The 25,834-nt window shown below is 38.2% G+C and overlaps 1 protein-coding gene across 2 annotated transcripts in view; it reads left to right on the plus strand.

The window, feature by feature from the left end:
- The first annotated feature begins 10,532 nt into the window (after positions 1-10,532).
- The window catches only part of GPR156 (G protein-coupled receptor 156), a 58,597-nt gene continuing 43,295 nt past the window's right edge, over positions 10,533-25,834 (plus strand). For both annotated transcript variants that reach the window (XM_065876672.1, XM_065876673.1), the window contains exons 1-2: positions 10,533-10,628; positions 10,844-10,980. In XM_065876672.1, coding sequence (XP_065732744.1) covers positions 10,533-10,628; positions 10,844-10,980 — 233 coding nt within the window. The remainder of the gene's footprint in view (positions 10,629-10,843; positions 10,981-25,834) is intronic.

Below are 25,834 nucleotides of genomic sequence, written 5' to 3' on the forward strand. Positions count from 1 at the left end.
ACGTGCCATATATGTTTCAGTGCGTTACAGTTATTGTTCTTTTTGATGCTCAAATTATCCTGTCATTGACCAGTGGAAGCCTGTTGACTCCTGCATCCCTTTGACATGATTCTGTACTCTCTGTAGTCTGATAATTTTTCATGCTCTAGTATGACAAAATGTCCCAGTTTCATCTCATATATTTCCAGCTCCATAACTTAAATTGACTATTTCACTAAAGAAACCTGATTCCTTTTAGTGAAAAATGGTTTTAGACACTACAATCTGGGCACTTGGAGTGCTTATTGTTGTTGTGTTGTACTTACTTCCAAACTTCAGTTAACAGACTAGGAAATATGAATATTTTAGGAAAAGAAAAATTTTGAGTCCATACTGATATTTCCCATTTAAATAAAATATTGAGAGATTTTTAACTTATTTTATTTTATATGCATATTTTTTTCTCTTACTTTGAAATTCTTAGTTCCCATTGACATGAACATAATTACTTATTTGCTTTATCTAATAGGTAGATGTGTGTATGTGTATATGTATTTATATCCATCTATATAAAATAAGGACAATACCCACTTAATGCCATTTAAGATTTCTTTGTGGTTATTTTTTGTCTTTCGGGTATATAATCAAATTACTTAAAATAATAATTCTCTATGTGGTTATGTCATTAACTTGATGATAATAATTTGTTTCAGCTTGCTTTCTAATTTTTAGACATTTATTTTCTCTTTGATTTAATTTTGTTTTTTTTGAAGTTTTGAATTTTATTTTATTTATTTTTTATATAGCAGGTTCTTATTAGTTATCCATTTTATACATATTAGTGTATACATGTCAATCCCCATCTCCCAATTCATCACACCACCACCACCACCCCTGCCACTATCCCCCCTTGGTGTCCATACTTTTTTCTCTATATCTGTGTCTCTGTTTCTGCCCTGCAAACCAGTTCATCTGTACCATTTTTCTAGGTTCCACATATATGCGTTAATATACGATGTTTGCTTTTCTTTTTCTGACTTCACTCTGTATGACAGTCTCTAGATCCATCCACGTCTCTACAAATGACCCAATTTTGTTCCCTTTTATGGCTGAGTAATATTCCATTGTATATACGTACCACATTTTCTTTATCCATTTGGCTGTCGATGGGCATTTATGTTGCCTCCATGACCTGGCTATTGCAAATAGTGCTGCAATGAACATTGGGGTGCATGTGTCTTTTTGAATTATGGTTTTCTCTGGGTATATGCCCAGTAGTGGGATTGCTGGGTCATATGGTAATTCTATTTTTAGTTTTATAAAGACCTTCCATACTGTTCTCCATAGTGGCTGTATCAATTTACATTCCCACCAACAATGTAAGAGGGTTCCATTTTCTCCACACCCTCTCCAGCATTTGTTGTTTGTAGACTTTCCGTTGATGCCCATTCTAACTGGTGTGAGGTGATATCTCATTGTAGTTTTGATATGCATTTCTTTAATAATTAGTGATGTTGAGCAGCTTTTCATGTGCCTCTTGGCCATCTGTATGTCTTCTCTGGAGAAATGTTTGTTTAGGTCTTCTGCCCATTTTTTGGTGGGGTTGGTTTTTTTTTTAATATTGAGCTGTATGAGCTGTTTATATATTTTGGAGATTAATCCTTTGTCCATTGATTCGTTTGCAAATATTTTCTCCCATTCTGAAGGTTGTCTTTTCATCTTGTTTGTAGTTTCCTTTGCTTTGCAAAAGCTTTTAAGTTTCATTAGGTCCCATTTGTTTATTTTTGTTTTTATTTCCATTACTCTAGGAGGTGGATCAAAAAAGATCTTGCTGTGATTTATGTCAAAGAGTGTTCTTCCTATGTTTTCCTCTAAGAGTTTTACTGTGTCTGGTGTTACATTTAGGTCTTTAATCCATTTTGAGTTTATTTTTGTGTATGGTGTTAAGGAGTGTTCTAATTTCATTCTTTTACATGTAGCTGTCCAGTTTTCCCAGCACCACTTATTGAAGAGACTGTCTTTTCTCCATTGTATATCGTTGCCTCCTTTGTCATAGATTGGTTGACCATAGGTGCGTGGGTTTATCTCCGGGCTTTCTATCCTGTTCCATTGATCTATAGTTCTGTTTTTGTGCCAGTACCATACTGTCTTGATTACTGTAGCTTTGTAGTATAGTCTGAAGTCAGGGAGCCTGATTCCTCCAGCTCCGTTTTTTTCCCTCAAGACTGCTTTGGCTATTCGGGGTCTTTTGTGTCTCCATACAGATTTTAAGATTTTTATTCTTATTCTGTAAAAAATGCCATTAGTAATTTCATGGGGATTGCATTGAATCTGTAGACTGCTTTGGGTAGTATAGTCATTTTCACAATATTGATACTTCCAATCCAACAACATGGTATATCTCTCCATCTGTTTGTATCATCTTTAATTTCTTTCGTCAGTGTCTTAATAGTTTTCTGCATACAGGTCTTTTGTCTCCCTAGGTAGTTTTATTCCTAGGTATTTTATTCTTTTTGTTGCAGTGGTAAATGGGAGTGTTTCCTTAATTTCTCTTTCAGATTTTTCATCATTAGTGTATAGGAATGCAAGAGATTTCTGTGCATTAATTTTGTATCCTGCAGCTTTACCAAATTCATTGATTAACTCTAGTAGTTTTCTGGTGTCATCTTTAGGATTCTCTATGTATAGCATCATGTCATCTGCAAACAGTGACAGTTTTACTTCTTCTTTTCCAATGTGTATTCCTTTTATTTCCTTTTCTTCTCTGATTGCCATGGCTATGACTTCCAGAATATGTTGAATAATAGTGGCGAGAGTGGACATCCTTGTCTTGTTTCTGGTCTTAGAGGAAATGCTTTCAGTTTTTCAGCATTGAGAATGATGTTTGCTGTGTGTTTGTCATATATGACCTTTATTATGTTGAGGTAGGTTCCCTCTATGCCCATTTTCTGGAGAGTTTTTATCATAAATGGTGTTGAATTTTGTCAAAAGCTTTTTCTGCATCTATTGATATGATCATATGGTTTTTATTCTTCAATTTGTTAGTATGGTGTATCACATTGATAGATTTGCATATATTAAATAATCCTTGCATCGTTGGGATAAATCCCACTTGATCATGGTGTATGATTCTTTTAATGTGTTGTTGGATTCTGTTTGCTAGTATTTCGTTGAGGATTTTTGCATCTATATTCATCAGTGATATTGGTCTGTAGTTTTCTTTTTTTGTAGCATCTTTGTCTGGTTTTGGTATCAGGGTGATGGTGGCCTCATAGAATGAGTTTGGAGGTTCCTTCTTCTGCAAGTTTTGGAAGAGTTTGAGAAGGATGGGTGTTAGCTCTTCTCTATATGTTTGATAGAATTCACCTGTGAAGCCATCTGGTCCTGGACTTCTGTTTGTTGGAAGTGTGATTTTTAATCACACTTTCAATTTCATTACTTGTGATTTGTCTGTTCATATTTTCTATTTCTTCCTGATTCAGTCTTGGAAGGTTATACCTTTCTAAGAATTTGTCCATTTCTTCCAGGTTGTCCATTTTATTGGCATAGGTTTGCTTGTAGTACTCTCTTAGGATGTTTTGTATTTCTGCAGTGTCTGTTGTAACGTCTCATTTTTCATTTCTAATTTTATTGATTTGAGTCCTCTCCTCTTTTTCTTGATCAGTCTGGCTAATGGTTTATCAATTTTGTTTATCTTCTCAAAGAACCAACTTTTGGTTTTATTGATCTTTGCTATTTTCTTTGTTTCTATTTCGTTTATTTCTGCTCTGATCTTTATGATTTCTTTCCTTCTACTAACTTTGGGTTTTGTTTGTTCTTTCTCTAGTTCCTTTAGGTGTAAAGTTAGATAGTTTATTTGAGATTTTTCTTGTTTGTTGAGATAGGCTTGTATAGCTATAAACTTCCCTCTTAGAACTGCTTTTGCTGCATCCCATAGGTTTTGGATCATCATGTTTTCATGGTAATTTGTCTCTAGGTATTTTTTGACTTCCTCTTTGATTTCTTCAGTGATCTCTTGGTTATTTACTAATGTATTGTTTAACCTCCATGTGTTTGTGTTCTTTACGTTTTTTTCCCCTGTAATTGATTTCTAATCTCATAGCATTGTGGTCAGAAAGATGCTTTATATGATTTCAATTTTCTTAAATTTACTGAGGCTTGATTTGTGACACAAGATGTGATCTATCCTGGAGAATGTTCCGTGTGCACTTGAGAAGAAAGTGTAATCTGCTGTTTTGGGATGGAATATCCTATAAGTATCAATTAAATCTGTGTGGTCTATTGTGTCATTTAAAGCTTGTGTTTCCTTATTAATTTTCTGTTTGGATGATATGTCCATTGGTGTAAGTGAGGTGTTAAAAGTTCCCCACTATTTTTGTGTTACTGTCGGTTTCCTCTTTTATAGCTGTTAGCAGTTGCCTTATGTATTGAGGTGCTCCTATGTTGGATGCATATATATTTATAATTGTTATATCTTCTTCTTGGATTGATTCCTTGGTCATTACGTAGTGTCCTTTCTTGTCTCTTGTAACATTCTTTATTTTAAAGTCTATTTTATCTGATATGAATATTGCTACTGCAGCTTTCTTTTGATTTACATTTGCATGGAATAGCTTTTTCCACCCCCTCACTTTCAGTCTGTATGTGTCCCTAGGTCTGAAGTGGGTCTCTTGTAGACAGCATATATATGGGTCTTGTTTTTGTATCCATTCAGCAAGCCTGTGTCTTTTGGTTGGAGCATTTAATCCATTCACGTTTAAGGTAATTATCGATATGTATGTTCCTGTTACCATTTTCTTAATTGTTATGGTTTGTTTTTGTAGGTCCTTTTCTTCTCCTGTGTTTCTCACGTAGAAAAGTTCCTTTAGCATTAGTTGTAGAGCTGGTTTGATGGTACTGAATTCTCTTAGCTTTTGCTTGTCTGTAAAGCTTTTGATTTCTCCATCATATCTGAATGAGATCCTTGCTGGGTTGAGTAATCTTGGTTGTAGGTTCTTCCCTTTCATCACTTTAAATATATCATGCCACTCCCTTCTGGCTTGTAGAGTTCTGCTGAGAAATATATATAAGGAGTTCCCTTATATGTTATTTGTTGATTTTCCCTTGCTGCTTTCAGTAATTTTTCTTTGTCTTTAATTTTTGCCAGTTTGATTACTATGCGTCTTTGTGTGTTTCTCCTTGGGTTTATCCTGCCTGGGACTCTCTGCACTTCCTGGATTTGGGTGGCTATTTCCTTTCCCACATTAGGGAAGTTTTTGACTATAATCTCTTCAAATATTTTCTCGGGTCCTTTCTCTCTCTCTTCTCCTTCTGGGACCCCTATAATGAGAATATTGTTGCGTTTAATGTTGTCCCAGAGGTTGCTTAGGCTGTCTTCATTTCTTTTCATTCTTATTTTCTTTATTCTGTTCCATGGCTGTGAATTCCACCATTCTGTCTTCCAGGTCACTTATCTGTTCTTTTTTTTTTTATTTTTTAAAATCTTTTCTTCTGCCTCAGTTATTCTTCTATTGATTCCTTCTAGTATATTTTTCATTTCAGTTATTGTATTGTTCATCTCTGTTTGTTTGTTCTTTAATTCTTCTAGGTGTTTGTGTTTTAATTCTTCTAGGTCTTTGTTAAACATTTCTTGCATCTTCTTGATCTTTGCCTCCATTCTTTTTCTGAGGTCCTGGATCATCTTCACTATCGTTATTCTGAATTCTTTTTCTGGAAGGTTGCCTATCTCCACTGCATTTAGGTGTTTTTCTGGGGTTTTATCTTGTTCCTTCATCTGGCATATAGCCCTCTGCCTTTTCATCTTGTCTGTCTTTCTGTGAATGTGGTTTTTGTTCCACAGGCTGCAGGATTGTAGTTCTTCTTGCTTCTGCTGTCTCCCCTCTGGTGGATCACCAGTATTTTATTTTTGGAGTATCTAATCTACTATATTTTTAATTTTGTTATTGCATTTTAATCTCTAGAATTCTGTTTGGGTTTTTAAAATATATTCTCCATTTCTCCTTTCATTTTGTTTATGTTCTGTTTTATATCTTTGAGCATATTTATAGTAGTTGTTTTAAAGTCCTTATGTGGGCTTCCCTGGTGGCGCTGCTGGTTGAGAGTCTGCCTGCCGATGCAGGGGACGTGGGTTCATGCCCTGGTCCAGGAAGATCCCACATGCCGTGGAGCGGCTGGGCTGGTGAGCCATGGCCGCTGAGCCTGCACGTCCGGAGCCTGTGCTCCACAACAGGAGAGGCCACAACAGTGAGAGGCCCGCATACTGAAAAAAATAAATAAATAAATAAAAAGAAGGCCTCATGTGCCAATTATATTATTTCTGTATTTTTTTTCTATTTTTTGGCTGCTCTGCACAGGATGCAGGATCCTAATTCCCTGACCAGGGATCAAATATATGCCCTCTGCCGTGGAAGTGCGGTGTCCTAACCTCTGGATTGTCAGGGAAGTCCCTCTGTATGTTTTTATTGAATTTTTAAAGTGTATTGTTATTTCTTGCTTCTTTGCATGCCTGGTAATTTTTTATTGATGATGGACATTTTGAATTTTATGTTGTTGAGTGCTGGCTCTTGTATTCCTTGAACCAACATTGTATTTTGTTCTGGAATGCAGTTAAGCTTTTTGTGGATCAATCTGATCCTTTTAAGGCTTACTTTTGAGCATTATTAGGGAAGGTCCAGAGTAGTTTCTAGTCTAGGGTTTATTTAGTCCCATTTTTTTCTGAGAATTGTGTCCAATGTCCTGTATATTATCAGGTCTCTCCACTCTGGCTGGTGGGAACACAAAGTATTCCCAACCCTGTGTGAACTCCAGGAAATGTTCAGCTACTGCCTACCAGTGGTTATTTCTTTCACTTCAAGTAGTTTCCTCTCACTCATGCCTAGATCAATACTCAGAAAAAGACTGAGAGGATCCCCTGCAGGTTTCCAAAGCACTCTCTTTCTTGGTATCTCCATCTTCTTCATTACTCTGCCTCACAGATTTGTTTGCCTGATGTCCCTAAACTGCAATCTATTCTCCTTACCTCAGCAAGACTTCTGGGCTCTCTTTGGGTTTCCCTCCTTGTGCTGTGACCTGGGAACTGCCTTCAGGCAGTAACTGGGGATCAATTATTGTCACTGGAAGGATATATTTATTTATTTATATTTCACTCTATATCTGTCAGTCAACTGTAGGTTCACCTCATTTGTTTTCCAAAGTCCTGTGAAATCTGTTATCCAATATCTGGTAAGAGTTGCTTTGTATATTTTGTGTGGTTTTCGAGGTGTTTACAGCAGGACGGCAATTCCAGTAGCAGTTACTTCTTCATGAACAGAAGCAGAAGTTGTACCAACTACAAAACAAATTTTTAAAAGACAGTAATTGTAGGACTAGCTTTTCAATAGCCAGAAATAATGTGTAGAAGAATAGGGTAGATTTTTGTGGAAAGATATGGGGGCTGTTGAGAGTTGTGAACCTGTAAAGGACCATCTTGCTCTTTGGAACAGTGTAGTTGATGCAGTATCTGTTTTGCTGATCCTAATCACCGGGCAGGATTCTGTCAAATAAAATGTAAACCCTACCATTTCATCTTCTTGGGCCTGCTACTGTCTGTGGACTAGACAGTTGACCTCTATAGACTTTGGTGGGGGCAGGAATTGCTCTTGGAGGAGCCTGGCAGGCCTTTCTCTTCGTGCCTTGGATTCTGTATCTATCTTATGGTCAAATGCCTCACTATTATCCCCTCTGACACACTACTTCCCACCCACTTTCCCAATCATTCAATACTTTTTGAAATCATTCAACTCTGTCCTCTCAATAACTAAGCCATTCACTTGTTTCACCACTTCTTCATGTGTGAATCTCTGTAAATGTGTGCTAATGTTATAATTGAATGCCTGCCCCGTGGAAGAGCCTAGAATCATGGTTTATAAAGTTCCTACACTGGATATCCATGGACTGGAGGGGTGCCTAAGCGTTCAAAGTTCCATGCCAGTGAGTTCAGTCTGTCCAAGGTGACCTTTAGAATGTGCTCAGAAATTTATGTTCAGCTGGACAATCCTATCATGTTCACAGAATCTCCCAAAGATGATTTGGGCTTAAGGTTGTTAGCCCTTCTGAAATCCACAGTGTTGACCAGGGTTTCTCTACCTTAGCATTACTGACATTTGGGGCTGGGTAAGTCTTTGTTATTTGGACCATTCTGTGAATTGCAGGATGTTTAACAGCATCCCTGGCTTCTACCTACCACATGTCAGTAGCACCTTCCTCTCAGTTTTGACAACCACAATGTGTCCAGACACTGCCAAATGTCCTCTGGATGTGCAAAACTGCCCCAGTTGAGAGTTACTGATATAGACATACTGTTGTGGGCCACACTCCAGAGATCCCATAGATGTGAAGCTCTGGGAACTAAGCATGAAGAAACCTAACAGGCCATTGGTGTCTTCTTGGGGTGAGGTCAGTCCAGGGTGTCTACCCCATGCAGGGTATTAACTGGGAGGACATTGACCTTTCAGTTAAACTCCTGGATTTGAGTCCCGCCTCTGCAGATTTGGAGCAAGATTCTTCACTTTTCTGCTCTTCAGTTTTCTTATGTGAAAATGAGGAGATGTCTTGTTTACCTCACATGACACAGTTGTGAGAACAAAATGAGGTTTTACACATATACACACACACATCTATATGATGTAAGGATACACAGACAGGGACTTAATAATGGTTTAAATGTAAGTGTACTTATTTGCCAGTATGATTAAAAGGGCAATATAGGAAAAATATATTTTTCAATCCATCATATAGTCCTCCCTGTGGCTTCCAGTATTGCTGTATGCTAGAAAGCACAATAGGGGATGTCTAACTTTTAAGAAAAAAAAATTATCTTTTTAGCAATTAAATTTTCAACTAAATTAAGATGCAAATAGTCAGATTTTTATATTTACTCCTTAATTTTGCATTCAGTAATCTGATCAGACTTCACAAGAATTTAAATGTCTTGACAGGAGGTAGTGGCTTTTAGTTCTCTTGGGATTTCATTGTAATGAGCCTGGTAAATAATTCAGGAAGATATGAGAGGCCAATATATGGGCAGCACCTGGTGCTATATTGTTCCTGTCTAAGCATGCAGAATCCAAAGATGGCATTCTACACCAGTCACTATTGTTCTGACTTAAACACAAGTCCTGTATTCAGCGGCCATTGGAATAATAATAATTGATTTTTTTCCTCTTCCAAGTTTCCTCCACAATAAAAGAAAACTGTGCTAAGCTGTTTCAGAAACACAAAGCAGAAGTGGCATCCTTTTTTAAATTCCCACTGGTAAAATTTCAAATCTGTTTCTCTGTTACGGGGTAGATTGCTTCAAAGTATTGGGGACATGTCTGCCTTTTCTGCTGGAGTTAATTTAAGCCTCTCTACTTTTGAGCATTTCTACTTTTGTTCTGCAAGGTAGAGCTTTTTTTTAGATCACAGTATTCATATTGCAATCATCTTCTGAGAGAAATAACACCATCCTCTGGCCACTTGCTCACTCTGTGGGAATTCTTAGAACCCTCAGTTTCTCTCCCTGTTACCTGAGTAGCCTACCCCACTTCTAGTAGTCTGACAGTTAAAAAATAAACAAACAGAAAACTCTTGGCAAAGGGCTTGCATATCCTTTTGAGATCCCAGCTGACTGGGCATAGAATGTTCCTCCCTTCACTGAGCTAACAGGAGTGAACAGGACCAACCGACAGACAATGTATGCAGACAGTATGGGACACCTGAGCCTACCACCACCCAGGATCAGACAGAGCTTAATCCCTAAGTTGCATAGAAAGATCTTTGAAGGGCGGGGGGCGGTTTCCACTAGGGAAAAAAAGAAGATGTGTTCACATATTGAAACTAAAATTCTTGTAGTGCTGGACCATAAAAGGGATCAGAAGAGGGACTGTAGAGCTGTATATCTATAAATTGTTAGGTGTGCTTTGTCTTTGTTTTTAAAGTATTGTTTATTAAAGAGGTTTTGAAATATATTTATTTAAATATATACTGTATTTTAAACCTTTGTTATATATAATGTATATAACTACATATAATAAAAATATATAGTTAAAATGTGTAAAATATTTTAAACCTCTGTAATAAGCCATTTACATATATGTGTGTGTTTGGGTTTATTTGTGTGTGTTATATATAAATAACATTTGTTTTTTAACAGGCTTAATTGCTTTCTTCTCCTTTGAGACCTGTGTGAGAGTACTTGGAGCAGCGACTGCCATCTGGTGGCAAGCCAGAATCATCGCCGTGTGTGACTTCATGGTTACTAAGATGCCCACTCTTGACTCACATGGTCTGCACTGGCAGCAGGGGACGAGGAGAGCCTGGAGGGTGTCTGATGAAGGAGCTTAGTGAAATAACTCTCCACTTCCACCTGAATGGATTGTTCGTCCCAGATTCCGCACCAGGAGCCAGCTTCAAAATGGCACCTCTGAAGAAAAGATTTGAGTTGCTCTTCTGTTTTACTCAAAGATCTTCTGGTTATCTACTGGTGGGTAACCAAGACTGTGAATAAGCACATACCAAGAGGGGCATATGATGACATGGAGCCTGAAATAAACTGCTCTGAATTGTGTGATGGTTTTCCTGGCCAGGAGCTGGAGCGGAGACCCCTTCATGATCTCTGCAGGACAACAATCGTAAGTGAGCAGCCATGGGGTGTCAGGGCTGCTTAGATGTACACGTTGTTGTTATTATTGTTGATGATGGTAGTAGTGGTGGAGGGGGGAGAAGTACGAGGAGGAAATGCTTATGCAGGACATTATGTCCCAGCTCTGGGGGTGATGGGGGCAGTTCATGTTTGATCTATAGAAGAGCCTTCGTTCCTAACAGCTTCTCTTCATTCTGTTCTCAGACCTCTTCCCACCACAGCAGTAAGACCATTTCTTCATTATCTCCTGTCCTCTTGGGTGTTGTTTGGACTTTCCTCAGCTGTGGACTTCTGCTGATAGCCTTCTTTCTTGGCTTCACAATTCGCTGCAGGAAGAACAGGTAAGCAGCCCCATGCCTAGTTTCTCATATCTCGTTGCCTGAAACATGAAACCCAGAGTGTTAGTGTCATTTTGGCAGCATGAGCTGCTGGCTGGTATCAGCAAAGCTTGTGTTCTACTGTGGCATTAAACTATGTGAGAAGCTGTCCCTGAAGGAGGCCTGGCCTTGCAGTACAATTCCCTCTTGAGAACGAGAAAGGTCTGGCCCACTCTTGTGCTAACTACTACAAGGATATCCAAAGAAGAGAATGAAGAGTCTCTCCTCATAAAGGATGGTGAGATCTTTCCGAGACGATGAGGTATTTGTATTAAAAATAGAGAGCACGCAGAGAAATATTCCAAGGCAACATTAAAGTTTATGGCAGCACAATTGGAACCAGTCTGGGTAAGCTAAGGTTTCCGTAAAGATAGTGAAGCCCCACTACCTGGCTATTCTGCTAGGCAATTGTGACTGGTTGGAAAGTCGCTGGCTCATCCAGGTAAGGGCGTATGGCACCCAGGACTGACAAAAGAAACAAAGTGATGGCTTTTTTTCTGAAGGGACTTGCAGAATCTTTCCTTCACTGGTATCCAGTCCTTCCCTCAAGGCCCACCCCATCTCTCCCACTCTGTGCCATCCTCCTGCCCCGGCTATCCCAGGCTCCCTCCTGAGAAGCCCTGCTCCAGCCTTCTCTCCCTGGTCTACAGGTGATTTCTGGATGCAGCCCATGTCAGATTTCAACAACCCCCTCAGAGATGCCAAACTCGCCTGTCCCCACAGCAGCCTGAAACTTTGTGGCGATCAAGTGTATTACGCTCCGTTGCCTGGGTTTGGCACTCAGATGAGGGTCAGTCAGTTGGATTTGTCTGCAGGCATTTTGGGGTGCCACTGGCCATCTGAGGCTTGGAGGACATGGAACTGTTAGGCAGCAGTGGCTTGATCTGCTGGGTCAACCTCAGCATGGCAGTGAGGAGTGGCACTTGGCCCTGGGTGCACCCTGAAGCTTCCCCAGCCACTTTTCATTCTGTTCCTCAAATACACTAAGCCCACTCCCATCTTAAGGCCTTTGATTTACTGTCACTTTACTGTTCCCACTGCCTGACAGTCTTCTCCAGATCGTCCCATGACTAGTTCCTTCTCATCTGATAGGTCTTGTCTCAATTGTCATCTCTTCAGGGAGGATTTCCCTGATCATCCTATCTAAGGTAGCATCTCTACAGAATGGCCACCCAACCCCCTACGTCTCATGCCATATCCCATCACCCTGTTTTATTTTCTTCATAGCAAGTATCACTCTCTGATAATACCATATTTATTGATTTACCTGTTTATTGTCTGCATCCCCCACCAGAATGTAAAGTCTGTGAACACAAGGACCTTGTCTGTCATGTTCACCACTGTTTCCAGCATTTAGAACAGACTGGAACGTAGTAAGTGCTCAGTAAATATGTTTTCAGTGATCCTGGGAGTAAGGAGATTTAAATCCCAGCAGTAGCTGCTGCCAAGAAAATGACTAGGAAAATCACACATTCCAAGGTTAGAAAACTATGGAGTATACTATTTTCAGTTACAACACATTTCTATAATGCAAGTTAGTACCCAATTGGCAAATAAGAAAATAACATCATTGGTTCATATGTAATTTTTTCCCCAGCTAATCAATAGTTTAAAGCATCCAGGGGCAAGCTTTCTTACAGTTAAAGAAGGAAGCCTTAAGCTAAGAATACTGTGATAGCAGTGCAAGCAGTAGCTGGTTTAATGGCTTCAAGAACTGGTATTCTACCTACGATGTGACGCTATCTGATGAAGTTGCAGGAGTAGATGAAGACATGAAGACATTTCCCTCGTATTTAAAAACAATTGATTGCTGAAGAAAACAGAGATCCAAATTAGATTTTGATGACAATGTTATCTATTGGAGGTGAATGCCCTTAAGGACCTATGTCTTGCAGCTTTAAGGCTGTAAAAATCAGCTGTGATCCTGGGTACAAGTGGTAGTGGACATTTACTGAGTACTAGTATTTTAATTGAGATAATTATTATTTTTTATTAGTATTCTGGTTACAAAGTTAAATGTGTTTCATATGTTATGGCCCTACATTATTTTTCCCATAAGCCATTACTTTTATCCACAATTTTGTAGAATGCGAGGTTTTTTTAAAAGCATTTATATGTCTGAACACTTGTAAACAGTATTATAGTAGAAGCACCTATATTTGTTTCATTCTACTAAAGACTTTGTTCCTTGTCTTGCTTGCAGCGGGAGCATGACTTGGCATAAAAAATAACATATTAAGAGGCACTGTGAGTAAAAACACATTTTGCAGTTAAGTAGCTTACAAGGTCAGACAAGGAAACATAAAATAACCCAGTTTCAAAAGTGCTTTCTTAAATAGTAAAATTTGTTCAAAGGTGCAGCATCACAGTTAGATGCCTCATTTCACTCCAGTTCTGTGGTCTCTAAATTTGTGAATGTGACTCTGTGTGTGCATACACATGCATGTGTGTGCCAGAGTAAGAAAAACATTTTAATAAAATAAAAATAATGTAGCAATGTTCAAGTTCAGTCACCAATACTGCATTTTTGATAACATTTTAAAATGTAGTCTACAAGGGAAAATCAGTAAAGATACAGAAGACGTGAACAACTCCATCAACCAACTTGACCTAATTGACATTTGTATAATCCTACACCCAACAGCAGCAGAATACACATTCTTTTCAAGTACACACAGAACATTTACCAAGATAGATCATCTTCTGGGCCATAGAGAAGATCTTATTAAATTTAAAAGGATTCAAATTATACAAAGTATGTTCTCTGACCAGAATGGAATTAAATTAGAAATCCATAACAGAGAGATCTCTGGAAAATTCTGAAATATTTGGAAACTAAATAGAACACTTTAAAATAACCCATGGTCAAAGAAGAAATCAGAAGGGAAACTAGGAAGTATTTTCAACTGAATGAAGGTGAAAACACAATATATCAAAAAAATTTGGATGCCATTGAAGCAGTACTTCAGGGGAAATTAGAGCACTAAACTCCATATTATAAAGAAGAAAGATCCACATTACAAAACAGGAAACAAGAGCAGATGAGTCCCCAAATAAACAGAAGAAAGGAATAATAAAAATCAAAGTGGAAACTTATAAAATGAAAAACAGAAAAGCAACAGATAAAAACAGCAAAACCAGGCTTCCCTGGTGGCGCAGTGGTTGAGAGTCCGCCTGCCGGTGCAGGGGACATGGGTTCGTGCCCCGGTCTGGGAGGATCCCACATGTCGTGGAGTGGCTGGGCCTGTGAGCCGTGGCTGCTGGGCTTGCGCGTCCGGAGCCTGTGCTTCGCAACGGGAGAGGCCACAACAGTGAGAGGCCCACAAAAAAAACAAACAAACAAAAAAAAACAGCAAAACCAAAATCTTTATGAAGATCAATAAGTTTGACCAACTTCTAGACCAAGTGACCAGGAAAAAAAAAGAGAATATATAACTACCCAAGTAAGGGAGAGAGAGCTGTCATCACTAAAGATTCTATAAATATTAGAAGGAAAATAAGTTAATATCATGAACAACTTTGGTAGGCAGTCTCTAAAATTGTTCTCCAATAAGTCCTACCTCCTGGTAGTCACAATATTGTGAAATCTCTTCTCCTTGAGTATGGGCTAGACTGACTGATTTGCTTATTAGTCACTTGGGATAAGGTTACAAAAAGACTATGGCTTCCAACTTGGATCCCTCTCACTCTTTCACTCACTCACTCTGAGGGATGCCACCATCCACTTTGTGAGCTGCCCTGCAGCGAGGTCCACATGGCCAGGAGCTGATGTTTCTAGTCTGTGGCCATCAAGGACCTGAGGCTTATTAACAGCCATGTCAGTGAGCTTCAAAATAGATCTTCTGAGTCCTGCTAAGAGCAGTGTGAGTAAGCCTGGAAGCAGATTTTCCCCCAGTCGAGCCTTGGAGGACTGCAGCCGTGGCTCACCAAGGGGTATACTTGTGAGAGACCCTGAGCTAGAGGCACCCTGCTAAACTGTGCCTGTATTGTAGAAATGTTACTAGTTCTACACAAAGTCTTCTAAGAAACTGAAAATAAGGAAGCATTTCCTAACTTACTCTAATAAGTTAGGAAACAAAGAATTTAGAAGAGAAAAAAACTATAGGCTCATGAACATAGATCCAAAATTCTATACAAAATTTTAACAAATTGGGTACAACCAATATCAAAAGGATAATTCATCATGACAACGTGAAGTTTATTCCAGGAATGCAAAGTTGTTTTAACATCCATATATCAATCAACATAATACACCATGTTTACCAACTAAAAAAGAAAACCATATGATCATCTTAATAGGCATAGAAAGAGCATTTGACAAGGTTCAACATCCATTCCTGATAAAATCTCAACAAAGTAAAATAGAAAAGAACTCCCTACTATTTTTTTTAACATCTTTATTGGAGTATAATTGCTTTACAATGGTGTGTTAGTTTCTGCTTTATAACAAAGTGAGTCAGTTATACATATACATATGTTCCCCTCTCTCTTCCCTCTTGCGTCTCCCTCCCTCCCACCCTCCCTATCCCACACCTCTAAGTGGTCACAAAGCACCAAGCTGATCTCCCTGTGCTATGCGGCTAGCTACCTATTTTATGTTTGGTGTGCATTGGTGGTATAGTGGTGAGCATAGCTGCCTTCCCTACCTTTATTTATTTATTTATTTATTTTGCGGTACGCGGGCCTCTCACCGTTGTGGCCTCTCCCGTTGTGGAACACAGGCTCCAGACGCGCAGGCTCAGTGGCCATGGCTCACGGGCCTAGCCGCTCCGCGGCATGTGGGATCTTCCCGGACCGGGGCATGAACCCGTGTCCCCTGCATCAGCAGGCGGACTCTCAACCACTGCGCCACCAGGGAAGCCCCTTCCCTACCATTTTTAATGGTAGAAGACTAAATGCTTTCCCATTGTGACCAGAAGTAAGATGTCTGCTCTCACCAGTTCTATTCAACAGTGAAGGTTTTAGCCAATGCAAAGAGAAATAAAAGTCACCTGACTTAGAAAGGAAGAACTAAAATGGCTTACCTTCAGGTCACCTGATCTATATAGAAAATTCAATGGAATCTATTTTTTAAAAAAAAACAATTAGAACTAATAAATTAGTTTAACAAGTTTGCAGGGTACAAGATCAATGTACAAAACTCAACTGTATTTCTATATAGTAAAAACAATTGAAAAGTGAAATTAAAAGTAATGCCATTTACAGTAGCATAAAAAATATGAAATATTTAGGGATAAATCTAACCAACAATGTGAAATACTTGTGCACTGAAAACTGCAAAACATTGCTGAGAGATATTAAAGAAACTCTAAATAAATGGAGACATATTGTGTTCATGGGTTAGAAGACTCAATATTGTTAATTCTCCCCTTAATGATCTGATTGATTTAGACTAAACCCAATCACAATCACAGTTCAGCTGACCTTTTTTTGTATAAATTGACGAGCTGGTTCTATGATTCACATGGAAATATGAAGCACCTAGGAGAGCCAAAACAACTTTAAAGAAGAATAAAGTTGGAGGACTAGGACCACCTGATTTCAAGATGTTAACAAAGCTACAGTAATGAAGACAGTTTGGTATTGGGTAAAGATAGACATGTACATCAACAGAACAGATAGAATCCAGAAATAAACCTATGCATATATGGGAAACTGCTTTTCAACAAAGGTGCAAAGGCAATTCAGTGGAGAAGGGACAGTCAGTCTTTTCAACAAATGGTGCTGGAACAATTGGATACCCATATGCAGAAATGAACTTTGATCTACATCTTGTGCCATGTTTAGAAATTAACTGAAAATGGATCATAGACCTATCTATTAAATCTAAAAAAATCTAAAACTGTAAAACTTCTCAAAGAAAGCATAGTATAACAATTTTGTGACCTTATAATAAGCAAAGATTTATTAGGTACAACAATAAAAGTAAAATCCATAAAACAAAGCATTGATGATTTGAACTTCATCAAAATTAGAAGCATCTTCTCTTCTAAAGAGAAACTTAAGAAAATGAAAAGAAAGCCACATACTGGAAGAAAATATCTGCAAGTCATGTATCTGATGAACAACTTGTATCCAGAATATATAAATAATACTAAAAATTGATAATAAAAGAAGCAATCCAACAACAACAAAAAAATGAGTGAAAGGTTTGAACAGACACTTCACCACAGAAGATATATGGATGGCAAATAAACATGTGAAAAGATAGTCAACACCATTCGTCATAGGGAAATGCATATTAAAACCACAATGAAATACCACTACACACCTATTAGAATAGTTGAAATTTTAAAAGACTAGCTAAATTGGCATATACTGCTGGTGGGAATGTAATATGGTACAACCACTTTGGAAAACCGCCTGAATGTTTCTTTAAAAGTTCAACATATGGCTACCATATGATCCAGTCATTCTGCTCTCAGGTTTTTACCCAGAGAAATTAAGCTATACGTATACCATACTTGTATACCATGTTCATAACAGTTTTATTTGTAATAGCCAAAAACTGCAAATAAAAAATATCCATCAACAAGTGAATGGATAAACAAATTTTGGTATATCCGTACAATGAAATACTACTCAACATTAAAATAATTATTAATATTTGGAACAACATGGATGGATATCAAAATAATTATGCTGAGTGAAGGAAGACAGGCAAAAAAAGATTGTATACTATATAATACCAATTATACAAATTCTAGAAAATTAATCTATTGTTAACTAATCTGTAGTGATGGAGATCAGATGAGTGGTTGCCTGCAGGTTGGGGGTAACACAGAAGAGCAGGAAGGAGGGATGACCAAGGGGCATGTGGAAACTTTTGGGGGTGATGGTTCATTACCTTCATTGTGGCGAATATTTCACAGGTATATACATATATCAAAACTTAATCATATAATCCTCAAAAATCATACAGTTTATTGTATGTCAGTTACACTCATTAAAACTATTAAAAATGTAGTCCATAAACATTCTTATTTTTTTGAGAAGGTTCTCATGAGTGAAAAAGTATACCATATTTGGTGTCCTGTTCCAAAGGGCCCTGCTAGGTGACCTAAAACCCATCTGTGAAGTGTGCTAGGTATTAATGACTGATATGGGAGAATGCACTCTTTTTTCCTAGATTCCTCATGCAGTTTAATAAGGACCAAATTAACTCTTGGAGCAAAGTAGACCTTTCATGTCAAAAGGGAGGCTCTCCTGGTGCCTCCTCTGAAATGCACAAAACAAGGGCAATGTCATAAGTTTTGCATGAAGATAAACTTGTTCAATTAAAGGACTATCTTTTATTCTAAGACCTTATCTCACTGCCATTTGTGATAATGATTTAGATGGTAGTTATTTACATATTGTTACTTCTCAGAATTGAAAGTAGCATTCCCACAATAATCCCCAGTAGCTGGGGTTTTACTACCTGGGAAATCAAAAAGTTTGAGTAATAAGAATTGTGTAGGGGGGCTTCCCTAGTGGCGCGGTGGTTAAGAATCTGCCTGCCAATGCAGGGGACACGGGTTCGAGCCCTGGTCCGGGAAGATCCCACATGCTGCGGAGCAACTAAGCCTGTGTGCCACAACTACTGAGCCTGTGCTCTAGAGCCCATGAGCCACAACTGCCAAGCCTGCGTGCCGCAACTACTGAAGCCCGTGCACCTAGAGCCTGTGCTCTGCAGCAAGAGAAGCCACGACAATGAGAAGCCCGCACACCGCAACGAAGAGTAGCCCCCACTCACCACCACAGAGAAAGCCTGCACGCAGCAATGAAGACCCAATGCAGCCAAAAATAAATAAATTAATTAATTTAAAAAAAAGAATTTTGTAGGGTATGAGGTTTTGCCCTACTTATAAGTTAACAACTTAGCCTGTTACTGTTTTATGCTAGCAAAAGACACAAGACTCTTGGGTCAGAAACAAAGTACTTCATTACTCATGGTAGAAAGCAGTAGTCAGAGCTTCGTGTTGGGTTTGTACTGGTTCCCATGCCATCAGTCCCATGGGGATGATGCAGGGCCCATGATGGATGATACTTGCACACACAGGGGGCTACCATTAAAGGAAAGGAACCTAAGCCTGGGGAATTCATCACTTTTATAGTGAATCGTAACAAGCCTATTCTTTGTCTGGGGGGTGGGGTATGTTACCTCATCTCTCAAGGTTGCTCACTGCAAACACAGCCCTGAGAAATGGTCTAGTTAAGGAGCAGTCAGGGCCTTGCCTGTGGCCATACCCAGCAAGAATGTATTTCTGTGGTGCCAGTTGTAACTTCTCATTTTTCATTTCTGATTTTATTGATTTGGGCCCTCTCTCCTTTTTTCTTGATGAGTCTGGCTGAATGTTTATCACTTTTGTTTGTCTTTTCAAAGAACAAGCTGTTAGTTTCATTGATCTTTTCTGTTGTTTTTCAGTCCATATTTCATTTATTTCTGCTATGATCTTTATGATTTTTTTCCTTCTACTAACTTTGGGTTTTGTTTGTTCTTCTTTAGGTATGAGGTTAGGTTGTTTATTGGAGATTTTTTGCTGTTTCCTAAAGTAGCTTGTATCGCTATAAACTTCCCTCTTAGAACTGCTTTTTCTGCATCCTATAGTTTTTGGATTGTTGTGCTTTTATTTTCTTTTGTCTTCAGATTTTTAAAAAATTTCTTCTTTGATTTCTTCAGTGATCCATTGGTTGTTTAGTAGCATATTGTCTAGATTCCACATGTTTATGTTTTTTTGCAGTTATTTTCTTGTAATTGATTTCTAGTCTCATAGTATTGTGGTCAGAAAAGATGCTTGATATGATTTCAGTTTTCTTAAATTTCCCGAGACTTGTTTTGTGGCCTAGCAAATGATCTATCCTGGAGAATATTCCATGTGCACTTGAAAAGAATGTGTATTCTGCTGCTTTGGGATGGAATGTTTTATTATATATATAAATATAAAGTTTTTTATATGTGCTCCTATGTTGAGCACATATGTATTTATAATTGCTGTATCTTCTTGTATCAATCCCTTGATTATTATGTAATGACCTCCTTTGTTTCTTGCTACAGTTTTTGCTTTAACATCTATTACGTCTCATATAAGTATTGCTGCCCCAGCTTTTGTTTGATTTCCATTTACATGGAGTGTTCTTTTTTCCACCCCCTTGCTTTTAGTTTTGTGTGTCTTTAGATCTGAAGTGAGTCTCTTGTAGGCAGCATATATATGGGTGGTGTTTTTGTATCCATTCAGCCAGTCTATGTCTTTTGATTGGATCATTTTTTTTAACATCTTTATTGGAGTATAATTGCTTTACAATGGTGTGTTAGTTTCTGCTTTATAACAAAGTGAATCAGCTACACATATACATATATCCCCATATCTCCTCCCTCTTGCATCTCCCTCCCACCCTCCCTATCCCACCCCTCTAGGTAGACACAAAGCACCAAGCTGATCTCCCTGTGCTGTGCGGCTTGATTGGATCATTTAGTCCATGTTCCTTTAAAGTATTGATAGGTATGTACTTATTGCCATTTTGTTAACTGTTTTGTGTTTTTTTTAGTTCTTTTTTGTTCCTTTTTTCTTTTGTTCTCTTCCCTTTTGATTTGAAGACTATCTTTAGTGTTATGTTTGGGTTTCTTTCCCTTTTTGAGAAGAAGACCATATATTTTATGATTCCATTTATTAAAATGCTTAGAATAGACAAATCTATAAAGACAGAAAGTAGGTTAGTGGTTACCTATAGCTAGGGAAAAGCAAATTAATACTATGAGATATACACCAAATGACTTAAATTTTTAAAGATAAAGATGCAAAACTGTGAAATTCTTGTCTGCTCATGGTGAGAGTGCAAATTGGTACAACCACTTTGGAAAGTGATTTGGTATATCTTCTTTTTTTTTCCTGTGAAAATTTTTTTTCTCCCAGGTTTATTGAGATATAATTGACATATAACACTATATAAGTTGAAGGTGTACAGCATTATGATTTGTTACATACATCGTGAAATGATTATCACAGTAAGTTTAGTGACCATCCATCATCTTGTATAGAAACAAAATTAAAGAAATAGAAGAAAACTTTTTCCTTGTGATGAGAACTCTTAGGAGTCACTCTAGGCTTTCATATGTAACCTACAGCAGTGTTAATTATATTTACCATGTTGTACATTACATCCCTAGTAGTTATTTTTCTTATATGGCATATTTTCTAAAATTAATAATTCATATACCTTGTGATCCAGCAAATCCACTTCTAAATTATTCCCATGAGAAATGTATGCACATTTATACCAAAAGTTGTATAAAGAATATTCACACTAGCATTATTTGTAGTCACCCCAACTGTCCTTTAACAGTAGAAGGAATAAATGTTATGGTACATTCTTGCAATGAAATACTATTCAGCAATGAAAATGAACAAGTTATTAAAACCCAGAAACATGACCAAATCTCATAAACAAATTTTAAAAGCTAGCCACAAAAGAACATGTACTATATGCTTCCCCTTAAATACATTTTAAAAGCAGGCATAACTAAAGTATAGTGTTAAAAGTCAAGCTAGTGGGAAAAAAAAAGTCAAGATAGTGGTGTACCTTTAGGGAGGAAGGAAAGGGTAATAATTATGAGTGGAGGTTTTGAGGTATTGAAATGTTCTTTTTCTTGACTTGGATGATAGTTACATAGATGTTTTCTTGGTAATAATTCACTGAGCTAAACATTTATAATTTGTGCACTTAAAAAATACCTTTCCTGGTCCAAGATTCTTTTTTTAAAAAGTCAACCTCTCAGGTATCTATAAGTGTAGAAGTCATGAACAGGAAGTGGCAATGTCTTCAGGAGACTGCTGAACATGAGGACAAAGAGTCAGCTTCTAAATACCTTCCTCACATAATGCCAGATGTCCACGTGTTCAGCTGCTTCACCATAATAGCCTTTCTTACTTTGATCAGATTCCTGCATCAGGATTTGTTCTTAAATTTCCTGTTCCCTTGGCTTTCGTAAATGTAGCTGAGCATCAGATTTTCACTTAATTTGGATGTTAACAAGGTTAGACAGTAATCTGACATTAATCAGTCGCTGATCCTATTCTATTCCTTCTTCCATCTCTGTCCCACTAAAGAGCTTGCTTTCTGGGGGGAGGGAAGTTTTCAGACAGTAGACATATTTCAGCTCATATTCTGAACTTTGCCGTGATCAATGGAGGAAGATGCTATTCCTGTGTGCGTGCATGCACGCGCACCCGTGTGTGTGTGTGTGTGTGTGTGTGTGTGTGTGTGTGTGTTAGGAGGAGGTGGTGATCAGGATGCTAATCTATGCACAGTGACCTTTGCTTCTATCTGACTGAGCAGATGTAGGAATTAATCATTGTCACTCCTGGATGCTGTGGCTGCAGCTGTCCCCCACTGCCTTTCTGTCCCTGATAGATTTATTAGTGCATTTTGTTTGCTGGAAAACATGCCTCAGCAGAGTAGAACTGGCAAATTAGAGAAGCTTATCTGTGAATATAATTTTCTAGAAACATGTTTTTCCTGCACATCGTACTTATGTACTCTAAACTCTTTAAAAGAAGAAGAAAGAGAGAAAAGAAAAACAAACTGGTAATATTGTTTATGTAATATCTGAACAGTTATGTCTCATCCTGAGAAATTTCACAGTGGACCAGTAACATTACTGTATAGCCTAGGATTGCAAAGAACTGATTGTCTTCTAACCTCTATACCCTTCTTCTTTTTGTATCTGCCCCCCCACCCATTAACTTTCAACTATCAGTTTGGTCCCACCCCTGGAATCTGGGCATAGTTTGGCTGTAGGCACAAGAAAATAAGTGGTGTAAATGAGCACTAAATTCATATTATAGCAGGCCCCACTAACAACTTTCAGACTGTAACTAACACTCTCTGGACCCCAGGCATCCCCGCTGTGTAGATATCCCTGCAGCCTCACCAAATCCAACCCATGCCAATATTGACACTAGTCTGGATGGAAATCAAAGTAGCCACACCATTTTGGATGTTGAGAGTCAGCTCCAGAATGCAGTATAAATTTCCTAGATCTGGCCTATCTATTTACTTAAAAAAATTTTTTTATTGGGGTATAATTGATTTACAATGTTGTGTTAGTTTCAGGTTACAGCAAAGTGAATCTGTTATACAAATACATATATACACTCTTTTTTAGATTCTTTTCCCATATAGGCCATTACAGAGTATTGAGTAGAGTTCCTTGTGCTATACAGTAGGTCCTTATTAGTTATCTATTTTATATATGGTAGTGTGTATGCGTCAATCCCAGTCTTCCAATTTATCCCTCCCCTTCCCACTCCCTGGTAACCATAAGTTTCTTTTCTTTTTTTTTTTAAATAAATTTATTTATTTTATTTTTGGCTGCGTTGGGTCTTCATTGTTGCTCGCGGGCTTTCTCTAGTTGCAGAGAGCAGGGGCTACTCTTGTTGCGGTGCACAGGCTTCTCATGGTGGTGGCTTCTCTTGTTGCGGAGCAAGGGCTCTAGGCACGTGGGCTAGTTGTGGCACGCAGGCTCAGTAGTTGTGGCTTGCGGGCTCTAGAGCACGGCTCAGTAGTTGTGGCATGTGGGCTTAGTTGCTCCACGGCATGTGGGATCTTCCCGGTCCAGGGCTTGAACCTGTGTCCCTTGCACTGGCAGGCGGATTCTTAACCACTGTGCCACCAGGGAAGCTCCCATAAGTTTATTTTCTATATCTGTAAATCTATTTCGGTTTTGTAGATAAGTTCATTTGTAGTCTTTTTTTAGATTCCACATATAAGCGCTATCTTATATTTGTCTTTCTCTGTCGACTTACTTCACTCAGTATGAGAATCTCTGGGTCCATCCATGTTGCTGCAAATGGCATTATTTTGTTCTTTTTGTGGCTGAGTAATATTCCATTGTGTATATGTACCATAACTTCTTTATCTATTCCTCTGTTGATGGACATTTAGGTTGCTTCCATGTCCTGGCTATTGTGAATAGCACTGCAGTGAACATTGGGGTGCGTGTATCTTTTTGAATTACAGTTTTCTCTGGATGGCCTATCTATTTTCATTTTCCCCCTCTCTCTTATCAAATCAACATGCCCTAGGGCAGAGGCCAGAGTGGAGCAGCCAGTGTCTATTTAGAGTCTGTTCTTTCCTTTCCTGGTGGCATACTGCCTGCTAGAATCCTAGACCTCTCCCTTAGATACCTACACTAGCCTGTAGTATATCCTCCCTTTCTGGTACAACCCCTCACTCACTGGGTCCTCTGCTAATTTTCTGTACTTCCTGACCCTGCTTGGCGGACTTTGATTCTCACTCATACTTCACTATTTTGTTGACTCTTTCTTTTTTTTTTAATTTTTTTTGAAGTCTTTATTGAATTTGTTACAATATTGCTTCTGTTTTATATTTTGGTTTTTTGTCCATGAGGCATGTGGGATCTTAGCTCCCCGACCAGGGATTGAACCCACACCCCCTGCATTGGAAGGCAAAGTCTTAACCACTGGACTGCCAGGGAAGTCCCTTGTTGACTCTTTCTTCTGTATTTCTCTTCCTCAAAGTGATGTCCTGGTTTTACTTTTTTAAAACATTTTTTTAATTGAAATATAGTTGATTCACAATGTTGTACCAAGATCTCCTGGTTTTAGACATCCTTGCATGTTCAATCCCTAAATTACCACTGCTTCTTCTTCCTTTCATGCTCCCAGTATCTGGTTTGTGTGTCTTAATCCTATGAGTCGGCCTAGACTCCTGAATTCTGGTCTAACCTCTTTGGCCACCATTTGAGCCCCAATTCTTACCAGCTTTCTGTCTCTGATAGTGATACCAAGCACCTTATTAGGAGAAGACAGGTTAATCCTCTGGATATCAACCTTAGTATTTGGTCCCATCTTCCCCCCTGCCCCCAAAAAACAAGCTATCCAAGTGTCCATTGACAGATGAATGGATAAACAAAATGTGAGATGTACATGCAATGGAATATTATTCAGCCTTAAAAGGGAAGGAAATTGACATATGTTACAACATGGACGTATCTTGAGGACATTAAGTGAAATAAGCCACTCACAAAAAGACAAATACTGTATGCATCTATTTATACGAGATATCAAGGGTAGTCAAACTCATAGAAATAGAAAATAAAATGGTTGTTGCTAGGGGCTGAGGGGAGGGAGGGAGAAATGGGAAATTATTGTTTAATGGGTATAGAGTTTCAGTTTTGCAAGTTGAAAAAGTTCTGGAGATTGGTTACACAACAATGTCAATATAATTAATACTACTGAACTGTACACTTAAACAGGGTTAAGATGGTAAATTTTATGTTGTTTTATTGTATGTAATTTTATTTTTATTTTACCACAATTAAAATCGTTTTAAATTTTAAAGAGAAAAATTAAAACTCCTATTAGTAGTAACTTATTTTGATAAAATACTCTACTATAGGGCCATTTCCTTAAAACTGTATTTTATTGCCTGTACTATCTTTCAGGGGAATAATGATAATGATCATCCTTAGATCATTACCTGTTTTGTGAAGTTGTTACTTTATTTTTTATGTCCTAACTTTACATTTCTGAACCTTTAAATGGTATCACCTCTTTCAAGTATTCCAGGATTTCCTTCTAGTATACACAAGATCTCTTTGTGATTTAATAGGTTTCTATGACATCCCCATTGGGCTTCTCCTTTCCAGGCTGCAGAGTGGTTTGTCCTCATTCTTTAGAGACCCTGCCACTCAGCTTTTCTTCTCCAGAATTTATTTATTTTCCTCATATCCTTCTTTAGTAAAGGTGACGAAAGCCAGATGTTTCCTTCTGGCACATTGTGATACTTTACCCTGGGCTTTAGATTCTTACCAGAA

The sequence above is a fragment of the Phocoena phocoena genome, chromosome 4 (genome assembly GCF_963924675.1).
Source record: "Phocoena phocoena chromosome 4, mPhoPho1.1, whole genome shotgun sequence".
NCBI classification, from domain to species: domain Eukaryota; kingdom Metazoa; phylum Chordata; class Mammalia; order Artiodactyla; family Phocoenidae; genus Phocoena; species Phocoena phocoena.